The sequence below is a fragment of the Egretta garzetta genome, unplaced genomic scaffold (assembly GCF_000687185.1).
Source record: "Egretta garzetta isolate BGI_Z169 unplaced genomic scaffold, ASM68718v1 scaffold136, whole genome shotgun sequence".
In the NCBI taxonomy this organism is placed as follows: Eukaryota; Metazoa; Chordata; class Aves; order Pelecaniformes; family Ardeidae; genus Egretta; species Egretta garzetta.
This window is the reverse complement of record NW_009260066.1, coordinates 1,699,265-1,720,727: the sequence shown is the minus strand read 5'-3', so window position 1 is coordinate 1,720,727 and position 21,463 is coordinate 1,699,265. Positions and strand designations below refer to the sequence as shown.

The 21,463-nt window shown below is 40.0% G+C and overlaps 1 protein-coding gene across 1 annotated transcript in view; it reads right to left on the bottom strand.

The window, feature by feature from the left end:
• Window positions 1–21,463, bottom strand: part of RASGRF2 (Ras protein specific guanine nucleotide releasing factor 2) — a 95,152-nt gene that overhangs the window by 23,110 nt on the left and 50,579 nt on the right. The window contains exon 18 of the mRNA XM_035896613.1: window positions 7,285–7,391. Coding sequence (XP_035752506.1) covers window positions 7,285–7,391 — 107 coding nt within the window. The remainder of the gene's footprint in view (window positions 1–7,284; window positions 7,392–21,463) is intronic.

Genomic DNA, 21,463 nt, shown 5'->3' with positions numbered 1-21,463 from the left:
CTTTCCCTAGCAACTTATCTTCCCCTTGTGAAAAAGTACACAGTGAGAATTTTTTAATCTATAAAACACAAATAAGAGAAACTGAAGAGGGGTGAGTTAGACAGAAACATGGAGAAGCAGAAAAGAGAAACATGGGGCAAGAATAAGAAGTGGTCACATTTCTAAAGCAGAAGGTAAAATAACCAGAGAGGCACCAAATAGAAAGAAAAGTCAGGCAAAGACAGAAATTGGTGGGACTTCTGCACAATAGCTGGAGATGGGGAAGTTTTAAGAGGCATCTTGGGGAGAAAATGCTCTGAGGGAGAGGAAGGAAGAGTTAAATTAGCAAAGGGAGAAGAAACATCTCATGAAGGATAAAAAATGCCAGACGTGAAAGGGAGAGAAACCTCCATGTAAAGCTGGAGTCAGGGTTTGGAAGTCTCTGGGAGTACTCATGCAAAATGGAGATACTGTGTGCAGACTTGTTGTCCCTTGCCCCCAGCTGCAGCAGCAAACTGAAAATAGCAGATGGACACAGACACCAAGGAAGACTACCATTGCTACTGGCTGCAATTGATTACTTCAAAGTGACGGGCTAATGATGAAATCCTGCTGGGAGCCCAGTATTAGAGATATCCAGGAGGGGAGAGAGATCTACCAAAGGACTGTTTACAAGGAATTTGGAATATTTTTAAATAGATGGGCTTTGCCCTGTGATTCTAATTTATCTGCTTTCATGACAAAGTGTAAACAGATAACTATTTCAAAGGCATCAGTGGAGTGACTCTTAATCTTCTACAGAGCAGGTCAAACTTTAACACAGTTAACCAGAGTTACCCCAGTGCTGCAGTCCTCCAAACTTTTCTCCATTTTCTAACATAAAAGCACACTTCGGCTATCCCATAGAATTGTGCTGAGGGAAATGTTTATAAATTCACCTGCAGCAAAACGTGTACACACATGGAAGGCAGAAATAAAAGCTATTATAACTGGCTATCAGGAAAATTCATCCCTGAACTTGAAGTAAGTCTGGCTTACTTCAGGAAGCAAGAAAAGGGCAACAGCTTTGTCTTCCAGTTAGTTTCAAGCATGAAGAGACAGACATCATTTGGGGAAGAGTGCCAATCCTTATTCTACAGTATTAGCATTAGCCTGTCACCCCGATAGAATATGATCAGGTTAAAAATACAAGCTATGTTAATAGCATGACTGAGTAATTGTCAGCACATACAATACAAACCTCTCCTTACCCAAACACTGTGTAACCCTGTAGTACAGAGAAACCTTGAAAGAAGAATCTAGCCACTACCTACTGTCAGATTAAACATTCAGGACAGATAAGAAATGTGACATCCCTGCCTCCAAGTACTGGGACGTAGTATGTTCAAGAGCTTCACAGAAAGACCTCAGCGAAGAAGGACCTGTCAGGCTCCAGCAGAAGTGGGTGCAGAGGACTGCTAATTAGTTTGACTGACTGCAAGCTTGGCTACCATTCTGGGGCTGACTCACATTCCCTGAAGGGTCATGGTATAGCAAACCCTTACGCTGCCATGACGTTCGGACAGAGCATAGCAACAATTAAGTGCATTACTATTCAATGCATAACCGTATTCTGCAAAGGGCATAAGTTTAGGCAAACTGGTCTAAGTGACCAATGGCATACTGGAAAGCTCACTCGGGGTTCCCTTGTTCTGCCTCTCTCTGGGGCAACCTCTCTGATTCTTCAGTTCACAATTTGTATCATGACGTCTATTTCAGAGAGAACCCCAGAAATTTCTTTGCTGTTTCAAGACAGAGGCCATGGATCCTAGGGCTTTATTTGAAATGTAGTTAAAATGCAACACATCTTGCTATCGTACAGTAAGTGTGGCTTAAGTGTAATTTGTTCGCGTTTCTATAATAAACTTCTAACTTTGCCAGGCATCACATTCATTACTTTATCCCTTTAAACACGAGCCAAGTGGGGCTTGCATAAAGGAATTTTTGTCTTATTTTTTATTCCAACGCACAAAATGGAATTGGCCAATTCATGTGCACTAAAACTACTTTTAACTAACTGAAATCATCTTTGCTTGGACAATATTCTGTATATAGGTGTCCTCCATAATCCCTAAGTGCCATCAATAACTACATCTGCAAAACCTTCTCTTAAAAACCCGACACAGCTTCATCGGTATGAGCAAGAAAATAACTTGCAGTAGATTATTTCACAGCTGGAGCACGACAGGCATCGGGCATGAGATCATGACCCATACTCTCAAAATTCAAGCCTTGATCTTCACTCCAGATCTTGTGGTAACTTCATAACTCACTGACACTGTCTGGCAGCCATCTAGTTTGTAAGAGAGTTAAGATTTGCCAATTCATTCCAGCTGCGATCTTCAAAGAAGCCAACGGGAGCAAGCACCCAGCTGTCATTCAAAATTGGGAAGTCTGGAGAAGCCAGCCTCTCTTTCTTCACCAGCAGATGCGAAAGCTTTCTCCTCGGACAAGCTCCTTTTCAATTTGTTTGCCACAGGAGCAGAAAAACCTTGGTTTTGTAACTTGAATTGTTTAGATAAAAGACATGCAAGTATTGTTAAGCAAAGAAGATGAGGCTGCAAGACCTCACTAGGATAACAAAATCATACAAAGACTTTCTCCTCTTGGCCTCCTTTTCCCTTCCTATTTTTCCATCTCTACAGGAGTCAGGGGGAGTTTTATCCTCACAAGCCTCTTCCGTTTGATCAACGCTCTCGTCTTCACAATGACTGTCTGCCTCGTCATTTGTGTTTTCGTTGTTTACAATGGGAGAATCCTACGCTGTTCCTCTCAATTACATTTTAAAAGCGAAATGTAAACATGAACAGTCTGCTGTTATTTTGGGCAAAAAGAAAGCTTTGTTGGGTTGTAGGTGGCTGAATGAAAAAGGCAGAGAAAAGTAGGGAAAAAAGGAGGGATAGGGAATGAAAAGAACAAAAATGTAAACAAAGAAAACCTGGAAAACCTAATCGAGCCATCATTCATCCTGCGCTGGTTTTGGCTGATGAGCAATGCAGGTTTGATTCCTCTTGCTCAGTGTGGTAAAACCAAGAAGTATGTGTCGCGTTATGTGAGAATGTTTCTTTCCAAATTTTTATCTATGCCTTGGGAGCTCCTGGAGACATTAATTAGTTCCTTCTGCCCTCCTGAAAGGGCTGCATGTCTGGCATTATCACTATATATTTACTTGGGATTTAAGTGAGGCTCCTACAGTGTATGATCCAAGTTTTAAAAATAATGAATCCTTTTTCTAAGCATTGTTTAGTTTGATTTCAAGATAACATAACCACTTTATGAAAGCACATCTTCACTGAATAGGCTGAATTGTTAATTTTAATGATTCTGTTTTCTGGCCACAGACAAGTTTACATATTAAATAATGCCCACACTCAGATAAGTTTAAAAAACACATGCCTTAAACAAAAAACAACTCTGAAACATCCACAACTGTGGTTTTGACACAGTTGCAAGATACTGTAGGAAGCTAATTAATTCCATAGCCCAGCAGAGGAAAGACCCTCCAAACCCTGTCCAAGCATTTGCTGGAGAAAAGTGAGGGAACACAAGGCTTTAAAACATTTGTTTGAGTAATTCCTCTGTCACTCGGTTCATGCACTAACCCTGACCCATGTTATTATATGCCTGAGAGCAGCACACTGAAGCAAGCCAAAGGGATCCAGAGGGAGGGATGGAGGGCAGGGAATAATGAAGTGGGATGATATATGTAAAAGCACTTTTAACAGATGGTTTTATGTTAGTCTCTTTACATTGCACGCATGTCTGAAGATAGCCTGCACACTCCTATGTGATTGTGCAGCACCTCCTGTGCTCTGGGCACTAGAACACAATAAATCAGCACAATAATTTAGGCAAATAACTTGCAGAGAACTGACTGTCACTGGTGGATCAGCCAGCACCAGAACAGTTAGTTACACTGCAGTTACTCACATGCTGCAGCACTAAGCATGTCTGTAATAGCATCTTGTGCCCTAAAAAGACAACTAAAGAAAGCCCCACAGCTAACCCATCTAATGACTTTACTTCTCTTTACACCTAGTAATAAGGAGATGGAATTTTGGCAGAAAAAATCTGCACAGCAGGTCAACTTCTACAGCGGCACAGGCCAGCAATGACCGTGACAATCTCAGGCACATCACAAGGAAAACAGTCTGCCAGGAGCTTCTCCCACAGAGGACAGAAATTGTCTATTTGGTGTTGGGAGTTTTTGCAGCAAAAGAAAATTCAAATCCAAGTGGAGAGAAAACAGTATCAGCAAAGCATACTGAATCGCAAGTTTATCCTTGAGAATATCAACTTATTTTGGTAATTTTTTTTTTTTTAAACAGAGTAAAACCTGCCCTTGGCTGCTGATGAAGGTGAAGGATGTCTCAAATGCATTAAGTTGCCAGAGGATGATGCATATACCTTAAAATGTAATAACCTTTTTGGCAGGTCTGTTGATGTCATAGAATTTTAATACTTACATTGTTTTGCCATTTTGGAAATCTAATAAGCATTTCTTCACCAGACACTGGTGGCTAAGGGTCCTCTGGTTTGCAGTTTGTGCTGTTCTTGTAAAATGAGGCTCTGAGCTACTGCTCTCCCAGGACCATACATCTTTACTGCCAACAGTTCATACTATTTGGCCAGACAGTAATTCTACACTTGCCTTCCTTAAAGCAGTCCTGTCCCATATTTTTTTGGCAGAAACTAGTCATTCATTTCTGGATTGCTGAGGTCTTCTGTCCTTCCTCTCTCCCTAGTCTCACAAGTAAAGAACACAAACAGCTGATTACATGCTCTCTGTGCCAAAGCCCTTGCATTTAAAAATATTTGCTAGAGAACTAAAACCTACTACCCTTGCAATGTTAAAAATGAAAGGCACTGAGTGACTAGGGAGTCCAGGTAATAGCTTCCACTTTGAAAATGCACAGTGTTGAATTTTTACTCATAACCTGTGTCCTCTTAATATTTTTAAAAGAATACTAACTGCAAACATTATGCAAAAGTAGGTGCAAAAGTATCCAGTACAATATTATATTTTTGCATATCATGAGTACTTTTGAAATGGAAGCAGGGAACACTTTTTTTTAAGGAGAGAAAGTATGTTTTTTAGTAAATTGCTACAGTGACTGAATATGTTTGCACTCTTCACAGTTACTTTGTGTTTATGATAGAGAATCATCACAACTCAATCAGGGTCAGCTCTGAAACAACAACTTCGTTCTAAAAAGCTGTAGACAGTTGCTTAATGTAGACCAAAACCTGACATTTTCACAACCAAATTACCAATTTACCATCCTTTAATTAGTATAGACGGTCAACTCAACTCACAGCAGTTAATTAATATGAACTGTGGCAGGGACACAGTAAGCATGTACGGTACACTACCATAACAGGTGGTCACGAACCTGGTCTTCTCCTACAGCAGGAGGGGTTTTGCCCTCCCAGGCCTCCTCATGCCATCCATCAACTCGAGAGGGGTGAGGAGAGAGGCTGCCAGTGAAGACTGAGGCAAAAAAGTTGTTGAGTACCTCAGCCTTCTCCTCATCTGCTGTTACCAGCCTGCCGGTCTCGCTTATCAGCGGGGGTACACTCTCTTTAACCTTCCTTTTCCGGCTGATATACCTGTAGAATCCCTTTTTATTATTCTTTGCATCCCTAGCCAAGTTAAGCTCCAGCTGCGCCTTCGCCTCCCTGACCCCATTCCTACACAACCGGACCACTTCCCTATACTCTTCCCATATTTTTGCATATCATGAGTACTTTTGAAATGGAAGCAGGGAACACTTTTTTTTAAGGAGAGAAAGTATGTTTTTTAGTAAATTGCTACAGTGACTGAATATGTTTGCACTCTTCACAGTTACTTTGTGTTTATGATAGAGAATCATCACAACTCAATCAGGGTCAGCTCTGAAACAACAACTTCGTTCTAAAAAGCTGTAGACAGTTGCTTAATGTAGACCAAAACCTGACATTTTCACAACCAAATTACCAATTTACCATCCTTTAATTAGTATAGACGGTCAACTCAACTCACAGCAGTTAATTAATATGAACTGTGGCAGGGACACAGTAAGCATGTACGGTACACTACCATAACACAGAATGGTAATAACAGACTTCTGCTGTTCCCATTACAGCTCAAGATTTTGCCACGCAATGATTTTCATTTAACAGGTAGTCAAAGGGAACTTGGTGTACATAGGTTGCTTCCAATAACTAAAAATGTTTAATCATTCCCATGATACTAAAAGAAGTTTTATTAATCTCTTCTGGGCTGTTAGCTTTTCAAACTCAACCAATTTTCCCACTTGTGAATTTCTTAAAGACTTCATTCTTTAGCAAACTTAACTTCTATGAAAATTAAACCTATTACATTGAAAAAAGGCAATTGAGTTTGACATAGGACAGTTTGACATTGCTGCAGTTAACTGTGCAATACCCCTTTTTAGATCAAGTGTTCTTGATTATTAGCATGTACTGACGAAGAAGTCTATAATTGCCATGAAGTACCACCTATCCAAGGTATAACAAAACCCCTTCATTTGCTTCCAAAGTGCTCTCACTCCTTCTCTTTCCTTCCGTCTTCTTTCTTTCTTTCCTCTCTTTTTCATCTCCACCACCCTTTCTTGCCTTCCCTCCTTTGTTTCTTTCAATAATTTTCCTCGTAGTCTTCTACATGCATGCCAAAATCTTTCAACATTTGTCTCAGCTGGCAGCTTAAAGGACATGGCTATCTATGAAATTCTACCAGCTACTCATAATTTTTTTTCCCTCCCTCTGCCAACACTGTTTTATGACCCACAGTCCTGTCATGGTTGTAGAAGGACCAACATGGAGGACTGGTGCCTCTTTCCGTATATGATTCACAACAAATAATTATCTGTATGCAAACACAAGTATTTGAACAGGTTCAGTCAAAGTAACTGAACCAAGCTGCCTGTGGCACGCACGCTGATAATCCAAAAGTTTAATCCAACCTGCTCTTTATGTACTTCAACACATACTACAACAGTGAAGAACTCACAATGTTATCAGGAATAATGTTGTAACTGGGTATTTTCCAGCAAGGTTTGCAAGGCTAGATGGAGGATTCTTCGTCTGCTTGACAGTGTGTTTTTACAAGCTAGTTTTCCATATTCTCTTTACAGCGCTGACTTTTCAGGCTGTTTGACCGCCGCTACGCTACACAGCAGCACTGCCTAAAAATATTTTGTAGGGAGAATGCAGGCAAATTACAGATGGAGAGATGGAGAGGAAAAGGGTGCAACAGGAGAATACCTGAGAATGCTTGGAGACCCAGTGGCGCAAGACATTTAGGACACGATTCGTGGCTGCTCGGCGTATGATGAACTCTTTGTCACACATGCGTTCAGAATTGTTAAATCCTGTGCGGAAAAAAACACACATTAAAGTTAATGGAGGCAGGAAAAATTAAAATACAACATGAATAACTTGGGTAAACATTTATGCGTAATAAAAGGCAAGATGCCTATATAGACTTTCAAATATGACCATTTAGAATGCTGAAATTCTGCAAGATCAGTAGAATACAACTCTGCGCATCGTAACTAATGCAGGCACCTCCTTGGGTCAGCATTCAGTTTCAGTGAAGAATATTTTTCTGCATCATTAACATCAGATCTCCCTCCAGCATGGAAGAAAATAACAGTTAAAACCAGAACCAGACCAAAAATGTACAGTGCCTGTAATCAAGCAGATTACAGAAGGAAAGCGAGTGTGATTTAGAAAGGGGAGAGAGGTAAATTGCAGAAGTGGTAAAGAAATAGAGGGGGATAATAGTTTAAACACAGAGGAAAAGAAGGTAAACACAAGACATGTTCCCTCCTAAGAGCAGTATTGTACAGGCTCTACCAGTCAACAGAGACTGTTCAAATAAGCTATTTGGTTTTTTTACCACTGAGGTGACAAGGAAGTGGGAAGGTATACGGAAAACACATTTACAACCCCAGCTGCCTGGAAACAAAGATTTGCCAGCTCCAGCATTTCTCCACACATCTTGTGAAGACAACTTCTAGTCAGCAATATTTGCTTATAAAGAAATGGTTTTAAAAACAAACAGGAAAGTTTCTTCCTACATTCACACTATTGCTTCTTTCTCTTCTCATTCTGCTTTAGTGCTATCATAAATAAAATCTGTATGATAAAATAATTATTACATTATTTTAATAATAATAAAATTATTACATTAAACCCCAAATTCTTAAAAAAATTGATAACTCTGAAGATACACTTGAGAAGTTTGCATTTTTCTAAGTTTCTGTTAGATTTGATCTTACACTGTGCTGCTTTCCATTTCACTCAGTGCAGAGTCCAAGGAAAAACTGGAAACACCTTTCCGTATGACCACCTTTTTTTTTTTTTTTTTTTTTTTTTCATAAAAGCCGTTCTAAAGCCTGTGTATTATTATAAATAGCAAAGGCCGATTAGATTTCTATTTATTCTGTGAGAAATCCATTGGAGGTATTCTTAGGCGGCAGTATTAGTTTTGCTCTATTTTTATGAAAAACAATCCAAAAAAATCCAAATTGCTGTTCTATATTTTTTGAAAGATAAGCAGGAAAAGAAGTTTAATTGCAGTCTTACATCTTTTACTGCAGATTGGACCCCAAACCCCAAATGTATTTTCTACGCTTATGTTTCATGAAAGTTGTTTAAACTATGGCATATTACACTGTAGTTGACATCTAAGATTCAATATCAAAGGAAGTTTCATATTAAAACATCTTCAGGAGTTTCATTGCCCATAAACAGCAAAGTACACAAAATCTCTGAGGCTTTATTCAGTAAAAGGTAACCTAGGCAACATTTTGTGTGTTAATTTTCTATGCCTTTCACAGTTAACCTCTTGCAGAAGCAATTAGGCATACACATTATAAACTGTTCAATTAGCCACTTAATTGCAGCAATGAAAATTATATATTAAAGCAGTGGAGTCTTTATCAAAGTAACATTAAGAAAAAGAAGTTTCAGTAAGCTGGAAGGAAACAGAAAGAAACCTAGAGAGACAGTTTTCAGTTAGCTGCAAAAAGAATAAAAAGAGCAAGAAAGGAAAAAGGAAAACCTCCAGAGACCACTTCAGCAAACTTCCATGGTCCTCAGAATGTCATCAATTTTTAAGCAGTAATTAGCTTGTTGCGGAGAATATGCAACATGTTCACTCAGCTCCATGTTGTCAGTACTTGATGTCTCGAACCTGTAAATGGAGATCTCCAGTTTTGTAAGAGAAGAATTTCGCTGAACAATGCACACGTGAATTTAACTGGGTGATTCATTGTACGTTTTCAGGTGCAAGACTTCAAATAAATAACTAAAGCAGCTAAAAACTTCTTTTTTTTTTCAAAACAAAACTGGAAATCTATTAACTCCATTCTGACCTTGTTTTTAAATACAAAAAAACTTGAAAAGCCAGGATGTGTTTCCTTCTTTCTTCACACAACATTTATAATTTGTTGTTCTTTATAGAAACAAAAAAGAATCAAGTCCTCAAGCAACACTCAGTGTCCAAGACTTAAATCTGCAGACTGATTGTGAAAAAGATCATGTTTATGACATTTTTTTGTGGACATGGAATAGAGTGGAACACCCACTGTATACTGGCTTAATGTCTTTCCATTTGGATGTCTGGCTTTACCTCAAGGTTTTCCCTCAGGACTTGTTTTGAGTAAGAGTATACCTCAGATAGGCCCCAGATTCAATAGCTTTGACAACAGCTCAGCAGAACTAGGCCTTAAGCCAGAGCCAGTTGTGCTGAAGAATAATACATGGAGTCCTTTTACCTTCCTGAGGCAACTGAAGATGGAGCAGGACAAAGCCAACGGGACTTATAGTGTTCAGAAGAAGAAGTTTCTGTCTCTGTTCCTCTTCTATGATCTACTGTGCTATTTCCAAGCAAATGCTTCTGCATAGACATGGAATGAACATGGAGCCATTCAGGACAAAGGGATTGATTATACTCCCACTTCCAAAAGTGGTGACAATGTTCTGGGCAATGCTGGAGACTTGGACTACAACAGAAATGAAGAACTGCCCTTCATGAAAATGGAGGTGTGCAAGTCATCATTGACCGGTGATGCGGAGACATCTGCAGAAGCAAAGTACATGATCTTCTCTAGGTCTATCACCAGAAGACACTGAAAAGTGTGAAGCTGTTGAATGGTGTTCAGCACACTGCCGGGTCTTAGCTTTTCCATCCTGAACTGACTTGGAAATGAAGTGAGAGCCAGGTCTGACAGCATGCAGTATAGGTGGTTCCCATCCACATCATTAAAATGCCCATCAGGCACAGATTAATTAGATTAGTCTCTAAATCAGAAGTTATTTAATTGCTGCTCCTATTTGCCAGATAAGCTTAAATGGATTTATATACATAATTTTTTCATTAAAATTATAGACAATAGCCACCATTTTTTGACCTATTCACCTATACATCAGAAGACTATGTAAGTGTAAAGTTATACCTAGATAGATACCAACAAATTTATTCAAAACAGCTCCCTTCCAGTCAATATGGCAACAGCTAAAAACCCCAGCATTTAAAGCGCTGAATCATTCCTGATACTAAGAAAACTATGTTGTATTATTAACCTAAAGAAAAGTTAGTGAATATTGAAGGTGAAAGCAAAAGAAAGCTCAGTAGTTCTTACAGTCACTGAATAGATCTTTTCATTAACTAAAAGGTGAAAATATGTAAGACAAAAGGTACTCAAGAACATTCAAACTGCACAGAAGAGTGATATTAATTCCAGGATCTCAGAAAACTCAGAAAAAAAACAGAAAAATGTCAGCTGCAAACAAGTAAGATTAGTAAGCATTATTACTTTTTGGTCTTCTAACTTCGATAGAAAAGGTCTAACCAAAATACTTAAAAAAAACGCCAAACCAATAAAAACTTACTGCCACAGGTGCACTAATATAGAAGCAGAAACACACAAACTCAAGTCCTTGGCTAGCATTGGTTTTGCTCCTCCTAAATTTCAAAGCTGCATGGACTTTGGGACAGAAACTGCAAAGGGGACATAACCAGAAGCAAATGCTTGTGGAAAGAATCATTAAAAGGGGCAATTCTGAAGCAGCCTTTCCCATAGAGTGTTATCCTTGGCATTGAGCAGTTCAGGAGCCAACTAAACACAGTACACTTAAACCAGCGGGAAAGTAGGCATGATTCCTTCTAAGTTCAACTCCACTGTGGTTCCAGGAGAGGAGAGAGGTGAGAGGTCCCATCGAGCAGGATGCCAAGCTTTGCAACATTTTAATTAGGATTATGGATGGAACTGCCCACATCCAGACCCCATGGTGAAATAACCTGAAACACTCCATGGCAAATACCTGTTTCTCTCCCGACAGAAGCAATCTTTCTGCATTAGCAATATCAGCAGTATTTCTAATCATTAATCATTTTAGTGTGCAGCTGCTTCAGTGAGTGCTACTTTCAAATAATATTTTTCCCCAGCATGTGTTGAGGTTAATACACATTGCTTCCACAAATACTGTCTTCACATTCTGGTGATACAGAACTTTTACCAGAGGCTGTCAAACACAATGTTAACCTGCCAGCATTGCTAGTTTCAGTGAATTACTTCTTTCAATATAATCTAATCACTCTGTTCATGTCTTCAGATTATGTTATGTAAAATCCAGCTTCACCTTCAGATGTTTTTCTAATATGCACTATAATCAAAACTAGTATTTTTATAGCTTCCACTATCACCGAAGAATAAAAAAAAGAAGCTGCTGAATAGACATAAATCTCAACACCTGCAGACAAAACCAGATTAGATTATGACAATAGCTTGTATATAAATAGCTCTTCTTAAGCGAAAGTCTAAACCACTTTTCAGTGGTAGATGTCAGTACCTATCCCATTCATAAAGCAAAGAACCACAGGCAATCAATGTCTGCAGGTAGGATTGATACCCTAAGGGTCAAAAAGACCCCAAATGTAAAACGGCTTACATGTATAAGATTTAGGCCTTATTGTCTAGCTTGCTGTTACCTTGCTAAAATTAGTATTGTCTAGTTTGCTGTTGCTTTGTTATTAGTTTTGTCTAGCTTGCAGTTGCTTTGTTAAAGTCAGTAGTGTCTAGCTTGGATTTTTTGTTCTTCTTAAAGTCTGTAGTATAGATACTTAGTGAATTTAGAATCCTATTCAAGGACAGGGAGAATCAGGAGGGGATGAAGCAAAAGATAATAATGGTTTGCCAAGGTTGCCAGACTAGAAGGAATGAGAACTAATTGATGTAGAAAGATTTGTGGCTCCTTACAAAGGACAGTTTTTTGATAAGAACCAGGTGTTTACCTCAAGAGCTGGTCTACACCAACCCTGCAGTTTGGGCAAGAGCCAAGGAGCAACTGAGTCTGCGCAAGAACAAGGGGTTACTAGCGGTGACGAAGAGGAGCCATTGGCCTTCATCCCCACGACCCCCGACGACCACCACCAGGAGGCACTGAGCAGGCGCAGTGGGGAGGGACTTATGGAAATGACCTCCTGAAGCTAATTTTAATACAAAGCGGAGACAGGTTATGCATATGTATAGGCATATCGGAAAAATTCATACATATGTAATACTTTGCTACATATAAACGGACAAGTTGCCGCTTGATGGTATGCACGTTAGGTGAAGCGATCCCCCGTGCATCCGGTGCCGTGAATAAAGAATGCCTGCCTTCTAACACTACATTGGTGTTATGAGGTTCATTCTTCCCGATTTCGGTGACAGGATGTGTCAGTGTTTCCACCTGTGCACTCAGGACCAGATCCAAGGATCTCATCACACATCAGTGTGAGATGGAGAACAGACCCTCTCCTCAAAAGCAACTAAGGCATCCCTATAGCAAAATCCTGTCCTGCTTTTTCTTATTCTACTGAACAAACCTCTCTCTATCAGCAGTTTACATTATTTCCTCTAAAATCCACCTCACCCAAGAGAAAATTCGTATTATGTTAAATTCTGCACTGTATATATTAAAGAAATTAAATTATGCACATTTTCTTTTCTATTTAAGATGCCAAAACCTCTCAGTCTAGTTACAGTAACTGTATTCTCTGAATTTGTTTTTCTGCATTAATACAGCAGCACACGATTCCTGACCACAGTAATTAATTTGTCAAAAGTTTTGATGATATATCTATTTTTAAGGGCTTATCTATATAAAACATGATTTCTGTTCACAAGATTTTGGGGTAAGTTTTTTTAATTTTCAACAAGTTTCTAGTGTCTGTCTTAGCAAGAACCTTCATTTCAGAAAAAGATACTCCAGAATCATGCACTGAAGCTGCGTTAGCACCTAACGTAGGAGAAAACTGCACTCCAGCCTTTGAGGAGGTCACAGCAAACCCCACAGAGTCCCAGGGAGATTGACATCTACAGTTCACAAAACAGATGAAAAATAATCAAAAAAAGAGTCAAATGTAGTTCTCCGCCTTGTGGTTTTTTTTTTTTTCCTTTCTTCTGATAAATATGCTCATGAGTTGTAGGCCAGTTTCATGATGCAGCCTGGCTCAAATCCTGAAAGCTTAGGCTTGGCAAACATCAGTGTTACTTTCTGACCTGGATAAAGAATAAATACAAACCCTGGGCCTGGAGCAGAGCAGTTTTCACCCACAGATTAAAACTAAAAAGCCTCTCCAATACATGCAGCACAAAAGAAAAGCCTTCCCAATATATATGCAGCACAAAAGCCCCTAATTATAAAAGGTTTTCCTTGACATACCTAAAAAAGTTTGGATGACTGTTTAAAGATACCCACCTTTACGGGTCATACATTCTCAAGCTAGTAATTGGGTTTCACATATTTTCACAGAAATGTGTCAGAGAGTGAGTAGCCTAATACTGATATGAAAGCTAAACTTCCAGTGATTCTGCTCTCCTTTTCATGTCTTTAATTATGATATCAGGTTGCCATACACTAGTCAGCTGAAGAATAGCAGAGCTGGAAAAGACGACCATATTAACTGAGATGAAAAGAAGCATAAAGATGACAAACTCCCACTCACTGCATACAGAATAGCATATTTGATCAATAATACAGTTATTCCATTTTTTTTTAGTAATTATCAAATGTGCATGTTCATATTTATAATGGAGCAGGTTGCATGAGCAGTCTGAGGCTTGAAAGTAGGAGCTATCAAGTCTAGCCATGATCTTTGGGCTACCTCAGGTTAAGAAAGAGGGGCATTTAATTGTTCACTATGCCAGGCTTTGAGTCTGTTTCACAAAGGCTTATAAACTCATACAGCATCAGAAGAAGTGACTATTAAAAAGCAAAATAAATCAAGTGTCCAATGCACTTCAGACTTTTAATTTCACTTTCACTGGTTCCTGGGACATATGAAATAATTTTGTTCTAAGAAATATGCCCCTGAAAATCCCTGTTGTAACCACCCACGTCACAAATAATTCCAAGTATGTATTTGATTCTTCTGCCTAAAGCCTCTGCCACAAATACAATCTAACTATCAAATCAAGTCAAGGGATTATAGTCTTAGTAAGGTAAATCCTATGGATTCACATGCACCAGCTGATGTACAATAGTGTAACACAGACAGAGCTATAGGGACTGGTTTTGATTCCTGCAAAATATTTAAGGGAAAGGTTGGTAAACTATTTTTAAATGACTCTTTCTTTAGAAAGGCTTTTTCTAATCAGAGTCATTTAAAGAATACAACATGGAGATAAAGCAGTTATGTCATGGTTATGCTGTAAACTTGAACTAAATCCAGAAGTCTAAAAATATATCAGTCCAGCAAAGTAGTTTTAGTTTAATGGACGGGAAAAAAAGAAAAGTGTCTAAAGAATATGCTTAAGATCAAGATACTATTCTAACTCCTAATAATATTAAGGTTGCTCTGAGAATTATAATAATCTATGAGATCGGAATCTATGGATAAAACATGACTACCACAAAGAATGGAAATATTCCTTTAAACTCAAAAACCTGTTCAAATTTGAAAATTTGTCCTTTAAAAATTCTTATAAACAGGGTTACTGCTACAGATATAACTGGCACACACTCTTGGGATTTCCGGTGTTTTAACACAGATATTCTCTTAGGAGACCATATCAGAGTCTCACACTTGGAAGAAGAATCTTTAAAAATTGCTAAACACTGAAAACATACTTGCAGTTACAAGTTACACAACTTGTTATTAAAAATCCACAACTCATCTTAGAAGTAAAAAACCCACCAAAAAAGTCTGCTTTTTTTTTTTTTTTAACTAAAATTCAGCAGCAATACAAGATTGCATTTTTATTTTTGGCATATTGTAATAAATACCTGGGTTCAGAGAAAATAGCATTGTTCACACCTCTTGTGGTTTAACCTGGCAGGCAGCTAAACACTGCACAGCCGCTCCAGCATTCCCCCCTGCCCCTCCAACAGCTACAGAACTATACCAACTACTAGGAAGAAAATTAACTCTATCGCAGCTGAAACCAGGACAGTATCCACCCCTTACACTATACCATCTAACTCATTCCCAGGTCCTACACTTTCCAGTACATCCCAGTTAATCACCACCACTTTTCCTGTTTTTTGATATATACACACAGGTATCATTCCCTTAGTCTATGGGCCATCCCTATAAAACGTTTGTTGAGTTCATTTAGTCCATGACTTTGGGCTCCATCTGTCATAACAGTCCTTCAGGGCAGGAGAGGCAGCGTGTAGCATTGGATTGTTGCATGCTGAAGCCAGTTCTGGTTCCATTATCACTGAGCTTGTCCGCTTCTACCATCACTGCACTTTGCTTGGTTTCATCAAAGTTCATTCTTCATTAATTTAGCTGATTCTTACTGTAATACCATTAATATGGCATATAGCCACCAAAGAAGTGATGATAATACAGCACTGTATAGCAATTATCTTCATACAATTTAATCAGTTGGCTATTCTCACCCAAAATCAAATCTCCTTGAGGTACACATTGGACTTCCCGTCCTGCATCACCCACCAAGTGCACCCAGGTCCCTGAGCAAAAGCAATCCCATGGGTGGGTTTGTCCCTGCCCAAGGCAGGAGTAACCCAGACTGTCTTCCCCAGCATATTTTTTACATGTGCTGCAGGGACTTTATCCCCCTCTACAGTACGTAAGGGTTTTGATCAGGCAGGGCCAGCTCAATTGGCAGATCCCCAGTGCTGACGAACTGGGTGGCTTTTGCTAAATGTGTAGCCTATCTTTTTTGTCCCACCACCCATTGCTCTCAGTGTAGTCTTTAACAGTCCATTGTATCGTCCAGCTTTCCCAGAGGCTGGAGCATGGTAGGGAATGTGATATATCCACTCAATGACATGCTCTTTGGCCCAGGTGTCTATGAGGTTGTTTCAGAAATGAGTCCTGTGGTCTGACTCAATTCTTCCTGGGGTGTCATGTCACCACAGGGCTTGCTTTTCAAGGCCCAGGATAGTGTTCTGGGCAGTGTGATGGGGCACAGTGTATGTTTACAGCTATCCAGTGGATGCTTCCACCACGGTGAGCACATGCGCTTTTGCCTTGGTGTGTTTGCGGGAATGTAACATAATCAGTCTGCCAGGCCTCCCCGTATTTGTATTTCAGCCATCGTCCTTCATACCAGAGAGGTTTTAACTACTTGGTTTACTTGATTGCAGTGCATCTTTCACATTCATGGACAACCTGTGCAACAGTGTCCATGGTCAAGTCCACACCCTGATCATGAGCCCATCTATATGCTGCATCTCTTCCTTGATGGCCTGAGGTGTCATGGGCCCACTGAGCTGTAAATAATTCACTCTTATGTTGCCAGTCCAAGTCCACCTGAGCCACTTCAATCTTAGCAGCCTGATCCACCTGCTGGTTGTTTTGATATCCTTCAGTGGCCTGGCTGTTGGGCATGTGCATTATCTACATGACATACTCTTACAGCCAGGTTCTCTACACTGGCAGCAATGTCTTGCCACAATTCAGCAGCCCAGATAGGTTTGCCTCTGTGCTGCCAGTTGTTCTGCCTCCATTGCTGCAACCACCCCCACAGGACATTTGCCACCATCCGTGAATCAGTATAGAGATAGAGCACTGGCCATTTTTCTCATTCAGCAATACATAAAACCAGCTGGATGGCCTTCACCTCTGCAGACTGACTTGATTCTCCTTCTCCTTCAGCAGTCTCTGCAACTTATCGTATAGGACTCCATACAGCAGCCTTCTACCTCCAAAGCTTTCCCACAAGACAATGTGACCCATACGGCATATGGCAAATGGCTTCTCATTTTCTGGTAGTTTTTTATACAGTGGGGCCTCTTCAGCACACACCACCTCCTCCTCTGGCGATATTCTGAAATCTTTGCTTTCTGGCCAGTCCATGACCACTTCCAAGATTCCTGGGTGACTGGAGTTTCCTATTTGAGCTCGTTGTGTTATCAGTGTGACCCACCTACTCCACATAGCATCAGTTGCATGATGTGTAGAGGGGACCTTCCCTTTGAACATTCAGCCCAGCACCGGCAGTCGGGGTGCCAACAGGAACTGTGCTTCAGTACCAACCACTTCCAAAGCAGCTCGAACCCCTTCATGTGCTGCCAATATCTCTTTTTCAGTTGGAGTATAGCAGGCCTGGGATCCTCTGTACCCCCAACTCCAAAACCCTAGGGGTCAGCTTCAAGTCTCCCCTGTTGTTTTTCACATCTTGCCCTGCCCGGACTAGCCCAAGGGCTACTGCATAAACTATCTCCTGTTTAATTTGTTCAAAGGCTTGTTCCTCAGGGCCCCATTTGAAATTGTTCTTCTGGGTCACTTGATAGAGAGGGCATACAATCAGGCTGTATTTTGGAATAATCATTCTCAAAAATCCCACAACACCTAAGAAAGCTTGTGTTTCCTTTTTGCTAGTTGGTGGAGACATTGCTATTATTTTGTTGATCACATCCACTGGGATCTGACAATGTTCACCTTGCCATTTGATTCCTAAAAACTGGATCTCCTGTGCAGGTCCCTTGATCTTACTTTGATTTATGGAAAAACCGGCCTTCAGAAGGATTTGGACTATCTTCTTCCTGTTCTCAAAAACTTCTGCTGTGTTTCCCTGTAAGATCACCAATGTATTGCAGGTGTTCCAGTGCTTACTCCTGATGGCCAAGATACTGGTCTGTACAGGTGTAGGACATATCTTCTTTGAGTTGCTGGTCCTCCCAGGACAGTTTTCCACAGCCGAAACGCAGGCCCACAAGGAGAAAGAGATACTTTCTTTGTATTGCTGAAGTTGGCCAGCCAACTCATCTACCGTCTATTCCCCTCCATCTTTCCAGGTCATTATTGCCAATGAGTTGGCATGCAACGATGGTGAGCTCTGTACAAACGACCACCACATGGGTTGTCAGCACCTGACTTCATCTGGATTTCTGGATAACTGTTTGTTGTTCAGGTCATCATAAATCACCTCCAGCATGGCTAATTCCCTCAGGTACTGGATACCTCTCTCTATGGTGGTCCTGGTGACATGTAACATATTCCTTGAGGCAAAACCTTTCCTTCACACTTGACAGGAGTCACCTTGGGTGGTTACCATCTCATTTATGGGTTCTGCCTCTTCCTCCTCCTGTTCTTGTGATGGCCCTGGTTCATCTTCATCCCTTACTAAATTAGCTGATTTTCTTGTGTATTTCTTCTTGTCTATAGGGGCAACTGATACTGGCATGGGTTGGTTCTCTGGTTTAGCCACAGCGCCTGTCACCAGGGTTTGAGCAGCTGCAATGCCTGTTGCATGGGCTGGAGTAGCTGCAGTGCCTGTCACTGAGGTTTGAGTAGCCACAGTGCCCATCACAGGGGTAGAACTCTGAATGTTATTCTTAAATAGTTGTTTGACCCTGAATAAACCTGAAGAGAAATCAGGAGACACAGAAACAGGACCATGATGGTTTGAACATCCCAAGGATATTCAAAATTCTGAAAAGTTGTTGTAACTAGCCTGAAGGAAAAAGGGAAGGTGAAGGAGTGGGGCAAGGTGTCCCCCCTGCCTCCCTCATAGATTGGTTCTCCAAGAAGAAAAGGTAATGAGTGCAATTACTAATAGTTTCTGAGAGGTGGCTCCTGAGGTATGGAGAAGATGGCAGTGCCAAGTACAAATACCAGATCAGTCTCACAACCCATAATTTTATCATATCATAAGCCAGTGTTACACAGTGCAGCAAAATGATAACCTAGACCCAGCTCCCAGTGGTGATAAGCAGCACAACAGGGAACATATACTGCAAGTATGGTGCTACATAACTCAACTTTGAGAACAAGCACAACAACTTTGAGAGCAAATAAATCAACAGTGTGACCAGAGACTATTAAACCAATATAATGAATGCTGATAACAAATTTCCCTTGTCAAGCTCTGGTCATAATGACAGATTATCTCAACCCTTCATGCCCCATGCTGGGCACAAAAAAGACTGTTGTGGTTTAACCTGGTGGGCAGCTGAACACCACACAGAAATTTGCTCACTTCCCCCTGCCCCCAGTGAGATGGGGAAGAGAACTGGGAAAAAAAAAAGTAAAACATATGGCTTGAGATAAAGACAGTTTAATATGACAGGAAAGGAAGGAATAATTAAAAACAAAATAATAATAATAATAATAATAATAATAATAATAATAATAATAATAATAATAATAATAGTGATAAAGGAATACACAAAACAAGTGATACACAATGATGCAATTCTCACCACCCACTCATCGATGCCCAGCCCGTCCCCAAGCAGCAATCGATGCCCCCCAGCCAACTCCCCCCAGTTTCTACACTGAGCATGATGTCCTATGTTCTGGAATAGCCCTTTGGCCAGTTGGGGTCAGCTGTCCTGGCTGTGCCCCCTCCCAGCTCCTTGTGCCCCTGGCAGAGCAGGGGAAGCTGAAAAGCCCTTGACTGGTGTAAGCCCTGCTCAGCAACAACTAAACCATCAGTGTGTTATCAACATTCTTCTAGTACTAAATCCAAACCACAGCACTACACCAGCCACCACCAAGAAAATTAACTATCCCAGACAAAACCAGGACAACTCCTCTACTACAGAGAGAAAAAAACATGTGTGTGCACTAGCATTTACATGTGTTGTAACCACACAGGGAATGAGTATCTGTAGCTTTAGACCACTGCACTTTGTAGGATGCATTTTCCATGTACATTTTCAATGCAAATGTGCCTTGCAGTAAATCCCTTACCACTGGACAGCATCTTATTCTTTTCTTCTTCCAGCAACAGCAAAAAGAGCCAACAAGGAGTTATTGTCATCATCAAAACCTAATGCTAAATTGCGGTGTACTTGCATACATCTTCAAAATTGTGTTTGTTTGCACACAAGAAGTGTATGTGTGTGCATGCGTGTGTAAACTCCTAGTGCAATTTTTCTAGTGAAGTCTTAGGCAAAAACATCCAAAGCTTATGCCTTTATTTATAGATATATCTCTAGAAGAGAATAGATCTTGAATTTCGAAGGCTGTTGTTGCCAATTGTGTTTACAAATTGCAGAATATTATGACAAATGTGCAATGTGACAGCAGAATTTTTTCCTATGACTTATTTATATAAAAGATCTATAGGGAACAACTGTCAAAGAAGAAAAGCATTTTTGAACAACCTACCTTAACAATTATATTTGTGACTGTTTTAGTACATCTTAAGAACTTTTTTTTTTACTGCAGCAATGTTTGAATTATCTTCCATGAATAATGACAAGAACGGCAACACTGCAGTTGATATTTCTTTGAAACTGTACGTCCGCCAAGTGCGTTTGTCTGTGTTCCTGCTATGTCTCTTAGTCTTCAGGGGACATATAAGCAATTTTTAAGTTCTGATGTATTTCTGCATTTCAAGTGATCTCTAGCTCTTTTTCTTTAATTACACATTGTCTATACTCTCAATCTGCTCTATCAGCAATATGAAGAGTATAGCATATCTTTTTTGCATAATGCTCAGAGTCTTTTCAAGAACTATTCAAAGTAAGCTTTCAGACTTAAAATGCTCAGTGTACCCAGCCACAAAGGAAAGGTTAAAATAAAGTCTATGACAATGTACAGCTAGAAGCAGAAACCCACAAAAAACACTTGTGGAATTTTTTCCTTTAGTTGTTCTGGGCTTTTTACATAAGCTGAAGGAAGCAGTTTGCAAAATTATTCAGATTTTTTAATGACAATGGGAGTAAAGGTTAAATGGAAAAGAGGTGATAATTGCGAAGAGCCAAATGCATCATTTTTCAGACCATCTGTGAACGGATAGTTGACTGTCATGCAAAATAGAAATTGGCAGGATGCATACCAGTCAACAAAAAATCTCTGAACAAAACATCCATGTCATAAGCAGCTACCAGATCATTTATGATTGGGCCAAAAATCAAGCAAGTCAATAGTAGCACAAACAAATATTAATTCTGCAAGCAACACTTAGGCTCAGGGGAAAAAAAAGGGGGGAAAAAAAACCCACAAAAAAATCCTCCCAAAACT